The following is a 7284-nucleotide window of genomic DNA, read 5'->3' as shown; positions in this document are numbered from 1 at the left end:
TATTATAATTTTTTTTATATTATATACCTTTCTAATATTTTATTTTTCAATAATTAATTTTTATTAATTTAAAATTTTTCCCGCATATTATCCCCCCCCCCCCCCCCCCCCCCCCCCGCTTACACAACAATCACTTATACAAACCCATCTCGAAATCATGTCTCGATCCGTAATCGCCAACCTCTTTAGGTTACCTAATATCAGCTCACGCATCGCGGTCCCTAGACCAGCTGTCCCGAAGACACTCATCATGGCCAGTAGCAGAACTCTTAACTCGCAGTCCATCTCCGAAATCACAGCCAAGGAGAAGGAACTCACAGGTCAAGATCGGCCTGTAGCCGGTGGCCCAGCAGCTCAAGCGCAAAAACACGCCAACCAGCCCGTCTCCTCCGACGTGGTTTCCGACGTCGCGCAGGGAGAGAAGAAAGTAACAGGCCGTGATGTTCCCGTATCAGGCGGCCCCGCCGCTCTCGCACAGAGCATCGCCTCCTCCGTAAGTCCTTGTCCGAACCTCAAACCGTACAAGTACAACTCGCCAGTAGCTAACTCCCCCTGCTACAGACAACCAATTCCGCCCCGCAATCCACGGTGCGGAGACAGAGCTGACGGGCCAAGACCAGCCCGTAAAGGGGGGTCCCACGGCGCAGGCCCAGAGTCACGCCAATGAACCCATCAACAGCCAAAACCTCCACGATATCACCGAGGGAGAAAAAAAGGTTACCGGGGGCCAGCGGGTTAAAGGCGGCCCTACTGCTACGGCGCAGAGCGAACTGGGCAAGAGTCGATCTTAAGCTCTGGGCACATGTAAGATATGGATGTGGTAGTCTAAAAGTTTGTCGGTCACGGTTGGTGGGATGTAGGATAGGGTAGTTATAGAGCAGTGTGTGGTTGGAATCTACGGATTCTGAATGTTTGGACCACAGGCTTGGAAAAGGGCAGGTCGAAAAGTACGCGTTGTGAACTTATGGCCTATATCACCAGCTCCGCGGCACGCCTTCACTGGATAATATAAACAAAAGTTAAATGATAGGTAATATACTGCATTGACTGTCTATTCTATGCCAATCCCCCCTTTAAATAAGGCCCTAGGTTGTCAACTTATGGGCTAATTCACGACGGAGTACCACTGTCTAATGACAGCGTGATAAGGAACCAAGGATCTCATGCACCCATCCATATCTTATAAATACATTATATTTACACAGCTATTTTAATTCGGATCTATAAATTAATCTGACTTTCTCTATAATTGATATCACTTCATAAGACGGTCATCGCGATACCCCCAAATCCCTTAAGAATCCGGTATATCGATCTTGGTAAGCAACACGGCACTCGAATATGTATCCGGATGGCCCAGAGTATCATTCGTTCTAGTACCGTTCTTCAAGTAGCAAAACCCAGCATCGACTTTAACGATGGTCACAGCTACGCAAAAGCCGCCTCCGACACCGGTCCCGTTCCCCAGGTTGGCGTAGTACGCCGAGTTGTACTAACAACGACCAGTCAGCACCGAAATTCAAGGAAATTAAAGGGGCGCGGCATGTCTCGGGTAATATTCCAGTAAGACGATTTTACTTCTCGAACCCCCGAGACACGCCCGTGTCGATCGATCGCCACAGAAGTCGGGAAAGAGGAAAGGGACAACTTGCCTCGGCACAAGCCATCATGCAGTTCTCGAGAGTCGGCATGAATATGCGCAGGATATCGTGCGTCTGTGATGTTCCCGACGAGACATAGTTCGTGTAGCATTGCTGCCGGAACTGCTGCCCCTCAAGGCCTTGCGCGAGTGGGATCGGTTTACCATCTACAGCATACGGCGTATACCTCTGTCGGTCGATTAGGGGGCACCCGCCGTCTGAGGGAAGAGGGCCGTTGGCTGGTGCTGTCGTTGTTGCAGAAGCCGGCGAGGCTGATGTTGAGGATGCTTGGGGCGCGTTTTCCGTATCACTTTTAGACTCGTTCAGCGAGGGAATATGGTATAATGCGGGTGTTACGAACCTTGATGCGCTGGTCTTGGCTCCCCGTTGCGCTGTTAAGCCCCCGCCTATCCCCCCTCCAATAGCCGCTGCCAGAACGATAACTATAATGACGACGACTGTCCAGAATAACGGGATAGTGAGTCCCAACACGCGCCGCTTTTCTTCTTTATTATGTTCCCCCGGTGCTGTTACCGCTGACACCGGCGCATCTGCCCAACTCTTCGGCACCGAAGGCCACTCTTCGCCTCCTTTCGCCGGAGGAGCGGTATATATAGGATGAGGGTAGAAAGGGGAGTCGCTAGGAACTACCTCAATTCCGTCGTGGTTCCCTGCTGGGTACTTCGGCGCGACGTTCTCGCTATAGTCGACGCGGTAACGACGATTGTCCTCCATGGAGGCTCACGACTGGGGCACTTCGTGATCATATGATACTAGAACTATATCGACAACATCCATGGTCCCACGTGGGAAGACGGACGAAATTCAAGTAAACTTTTACAATTCATCTCCCAGAGTACTACGAGCAGACTGTATACTTATTATATGCTGACCTGCCATGTATCTACGTCACATCTCCTTCATAAATGAGAGACATGGTACCCCCCCCCCCGTCGCAGAAAGTATCCTTGGCTTATACGACCGCCACATGTTTCTTAATTCAATATATTGCTCTAGTTTGAGACAGGTGACCGAAAATAGTTATCATAACTCCTATCTGCTCCTATCTGGTAAGCCACCACCAAGGCCATGCAGATATGTATCTGCTATGTAGCTTGCTTACATCGTAAGCAGGCCCTAGGTTATGCTATACATGTCCATGTCTATGTGATAAATGACATTCACAACAATATGCATCAATTGGATGCCTAGTTCCATATATACGCCTACCATAACAGGGCATAACTTTTGTTTCATCCCGAAATCTCGATCCAAACCAAATATCTCGACGATCTGTCCCCCTTTCTTCAAACGGGAATAAGCTTGCTATCAACGCAACCATAACAAGCTTTCCCAAGCAACGCCACAAACCATAACATAGGTACCTACCACCAAGCTTCACATCAGAGGATCACAGCCCCCGTCCACCAGCATCTTCTGAAACTCGCGGCAAGTGCGGAACGCACGTCAGAACCCGGAGCCGTCCGTGATTGGCCGGCGGTGCTGCGCAGAGGAGCCGCAATACGACGTATCGGCGCACGCGCTCCTTCGACGTGATACGTACGTACGTAGGTACCTAGCATAGTATAAGACCGCGGTTTCGCCAAGTCAATAGCGATCGATGTGCCTAGAATATGACGCTGGAACAATCTTCCCTCGAAGAAAATCCAACTACTCTTGGCAGTTATTGCACAGTCTAACCTAGGGAGGTTCTCAACTCCGGTACTACCGAAGGCATCACCTGGAAGTCTTTTCCCAATCAAAGTAATCACGCATCTGCAGCAACTCCTTATCAACATTGTTAGTTGCTTATTAGAACCAGTGCCTGTCCGGTAACAATCTTTGAAAATATGTATATATTGGTTATGTTCAAGTCGAATGGTCAGGGGCTGCTGAGATAACATCTCTCTACTCGCTCTCTGAGGGATTGTGAAGACGTGAAAATACCTTCATACGAACATACAAATGTGTCTGTCCACTTTCAAATAATTCAACATAACTGGTAAGCTTGCCCAGAACAGGTACCAGAATTAATTTGCTTCTATTGCAATTGTATGGTTACGCTACCGGGAAGTCTTGACGTAAGTAACCATTTCCTCATTCATACTAAGCGATGGTCGTATAACTAGTGTTTTTATACACTCCTATCGACACGTCCGTCTTTATAGCCGTATAGTATAATGCTGTGAGCCTCCTTTCTTGATGCCTAATATGTTCGAAAAAGCCGTAGCTACGTAAGTGCTGTGCTTCAAGTTAGTTTCCTGCCCGCCTTTCACAACCAACTCAAGATTACCCAACCGATAGCTCTTGTACACGTCTATTATGAAAATACGCCGCCATCTTCGCCGCTCGCTATGCGCTTACGCCTGCTACTAAGGAAGAGATCAACTATCTTCTTGCTTCCTATCGACTCTAGATTTAGGTCGGCCCCTGGGCCAAGGATACCGGACCCTTGGACACCGTATGGGTCGGCATCAGCGTCGACGATGTTTTTGGGGCTAACGTTTTCCGTCTTCTTCAATGCCATTGTGCCAAATATGCGCATCGAATTAGTCAAGCCACTGTTCTTTCCCGAGCCTTTATCCACTATTAACCCATGTCCTGGACTCGTCGTGGGCGTAGCATTAATCTTGTGTCCTGGCTGTCTTCTCACCAATTTCCTAGTTGATGTTTGAGTAGAATTACCCGCAAGGGTGTCAAGCGAGGGCGTGTGGGCGAGAGACTTCCGGTAGTTAGAATCGAACACACCTTTCTTTGTAGATGCATTTGCTCCTTGGGTACCCGATTTCATACTTGCTAATGATGGCGTGGTACGTAATATACTTTTGGAAAGGATCGCAGGTCGCTCCGGGACCTCATTTTCTTTTCCGCAGTCATAAACTGGCGATGAACTCTTTGGAGCATGTCGTGGGGTTTGGGGTGAGGCTCTCGCATTGTTCTCAATTGCTGCAAGCGCACTATCCGGTCTTGTAGGCTTATATACTTCTAATGGAAGATATTCGTCCTCGTCGCTTATCTGGGCTTCTTCGCGAATATGGCCTGTTGGGCGAGTCGATGGTACGGCATATTCCATAACATTTGTGTCCGCACGACCAGACGTACCCTCGAGTTTTGAAACATTGGCAGATAGCCACGTTTTCCATTCCACAGAACTTGCTGAAGATGTGACTCTTTGTTTAGGTGGATGTGGCGGAGTAGGTCGGTAGACAGGAGGACTGACAAATATTGTGGCATCACCATGCGTAGTTGAATGCCTTGGCAAATTATCTACGGTATGAGATACATTGTTGTTCAAGGGTCCAGTAGATGGCTCCTCTGTTGTACAAGAGTACACACTTTCCGCATAATACATTTTCTTATCTACTTCAGACTCGCATGCACTCGGACATCTAATGGGTAGGTTCGTCAGTGAACGCATCCAAGGATTAAACTCTGGGGACCTAGTTTGTGCATTCTGAGGTTCGGCTTTCATCGAATCTTGGAGTGCACGTCTGTATGGGCTGCGAGTGCGGAATAGATGACACGTAGGACTGGCAAAGAAGGCCGAGCTACGAGTCGACAATGTTCTCGCCTGAGGTGAGAGTTTATCGACGCGTGGTACAGAGAGTGGTTGAAAATCTTCATTGGTAACCCCTTTAGTTTCATTTGCCGTGGTTATTGATGTAAAGGATGAAAGCTCTTGTTTCTTGGTGTTTAATTCACTGGTGGAATGGAAAGGGGATTGGTCCAGTTTCGCGTCAAGCTCCAGACCACTTGAATTTGGGTTCTTTCCAGCTACCCTCTCCGATGATGGGTCAGAGGACTCGTCGGAAATGACATGTCGAATGGTTGCTCGCGAGATAGACAATCGTTTGTCGTGGTCCCGAGAGCTACCTCTCAAAGGGATAGCATCCGTATCAATGAAACCGTCGACATTTTCTTGCCTTTGAGCTTCGCTTCTTCGCGAATGTTTATTCGTATTGTTAAGCCTTTTCATAAGTGCGGAGTATATTCTTTGGCTGTCAATGCCTACTGGCTGTGGTGGCAGTGGTGGTTGACCAGAACGAACGCTAGTGTCTGGACTGATGCCGTAGGTATTGGCATAAGGTCTTGCTGACGATGAAGAGACATGCATCCCATTTTCTTTTATAACTGAGAGACGCTGTCGGTCCCATTCATTTTTCTGGCTGCTTAACGTGTTAAGTGTGTTGGTGTCTGAGTTCGACCAACTTGTTACTCGAGACCTTTCATCCGAGGCTCTTCTTTCGCTTCTTAGGCTCTCGACACTGCCTTGCCGTGAACGAAGTTGCTGGTATGACGGGACAGCATGTAATGAGGGAACTCCTGAAGGAACGCGTGATATAGCCGCTTCGTCACTTGTCGGTTCGAACTGAAATTCGTCATATCCCGTATAACCCAGAGAGCCAGGGTCTATTATATGGGATTTTGAAGCTTCAATTTGTTGAGGGGGAAACTCTGCTTCATCGGTATCTCCTTTGACTAGATTAAAGAAGCTTTTTAATTTATGCTTAAAGCTGTTCGAGACCTTCCGAGCCCGGTTTCTTAGACTGCCATCCTTGGGAATTTCCCCATCTATTGGTAGGGTATCATTACTCCCATCTCTCATGCTCTTCCTGAGAACCTTTTCGGCGTTGGTAGACTTTGAACGAGAGAAGATTGATGGCTGTGACTTCGTGGGAAGCTCCGTATTAGTCTGAGTTTTGACGCTTTCGTTACTAGATAGCCCCATAGGAACGCTTCCACGGCGCTTGGAGAATAACATCGACTGATCATAGCGACCCCTTAAGAAAGACATAGATTTGGGCGCTTTGAGTTTTGTTCCAGGCATATTTTCGCCAATACCCATATTCGGGGAGCCCACAGACATCGTTGGGAGATGATTTATTGTTATGGAGGATGGGCTTTGATCGTCGCCTCGTGAAGCTATACTGACTTCAGAGCAGGTAAACATCGACCTGGATTTTCGGATTTTCCGATAGGATGAAGGGACGGAAGCAATATCGTCTTCAGGCGTATAATACTCCTCGCCTGTAAAGAGTGCATTAATGTAGTCACCTGCTGTGCCTTTGGCTGCAGAGACCATACCCGCCGCCGAGGCACTGCTTGCCAGACGAGGCTCAATATTGTTTCCACCAGTCTTACCTTGGGATGTACTGGCTGTGAAAGTTGGCGTCATACTTTCGACCACGGTACTGCTTCGTGTACCACGTATGGTATTCTCCCGTACAAATCGAACACTTTGTTGGCGCTTGATGGGAGAGTCACTATTGCGTCTGCCGTGTATACTGCTAGAGCCAGCGGCCCTGGTCGGATCGCTGTTTCGCGGTGGTGGCCATAAAGTTGCGTCCGTGGTAGAGCGTTCCCTAGCCCTCGCAAATGCTTGCGAAGCAGCAGCCTGAGCATCGCGCTTAGCAGTCTCAGGATGGATATGCTCTAGATGAACGCTTTTCGCAGAGGAAGCTGATTTTCGACGGTCAAGGTGACGGAACTTTGTGCTATTCCGACGGTGCATTCTGGTCTGGGTAGAATAAAGTATCTGAATATAATAAGTGCAGAGGGCAGAATCCAAAGACGGTAGTCAATAGCGTCCACATGCAGAAACCAAAAAATCGGGTGATCCAACAACGAAGTTGGACTATTTTAG

At 48.3% G+C, this 7284-nt stretch overlaps 3 protein-coding genes across 3 annotated transcripts; 1 reads left to right on the top strand and 2 right to left on the bottom strand.

The window, feature by feature from the left end:
* Window positions 1-250: 250 nt before the first annotated feature.
* F4813DRAFT_385142 (uncharacterized protein) lies at window positions 251-791 on the top strand (the record flags this gene model as incomplete). Its single annotated transcript, XM_049246202.1, has 2 exons — window positions 251-503; window positions 562-791. 2 exons carry the CDS (start codon window positions 251-253, stop codon window positions 789-791), a joined length of 483 nt encoding a protein of 160 aa, XP_049104393.1.
* A 375-nt stretch (window positions 792-1166) lies between these two features.
* F4813DRAFT_344491 (uncharacterized protein) lies at window positions 1167-2528 on the bottom strand. The gene is made up of 3 exons (XM_049241671.1): window positions 2002-2528; window positions 1653-1950; window positions 1167-1492 (listed from the first exon to the last, which is right to left on the bottom strand). Exons 1-3 carry the CDS (start codon window positions 2373-2375, stop codon window positions 1295-1297), a joined length of 870 nt encoding a protein of 289 aa, XP_049104392.1. The 5' UTR covers window positions 2376-2528; the 3' UTR covers window positions 1167-1294.
* Window positions 2529-3613: 1085 nt separating this feature from the next.
* On the bottom strand, window positions 3614-7152 carry F4813DRAFT_397008 (uncharacterized protein; the record flags this gene model as incomplete). Its single annotated transcript, XM_049247899.1, has 2 exons — window positions 3614-7073; window positions 7113-7152. 2 exons carry the CDS (start codon window positions 7150-7152, stop codon window positions 3961-3963), a joined length of 3153 nt encoding a protein of 1050 aa, XP_049104391.1. The 3' UTR covers window positions 3614-3960.
* Window positions 7153-7284: the final 132 nt, after the last annotated feature.

This window comes from Daldinia decipiens, assembly GCF_022478715.1.
Source record: "Daldinia decipiens strain CBS 113046 unplaced genomic scaffold F4813scaffold_2, whole genome shotgun sequence".
Classification (NCBI taxonomy): domain Eukaryota; kingdom Fungi; phylum Ascomycota; class Sordariomycetes; order Xylariales; family Hypoxylaceae; genus Daldinia; species Daldinia decipiens.
The sequence above is the reverse complement of the archived record's forward strand: the minus strand, read 5'-3'. Positions and strand labels throughout refer to the sequence as shown.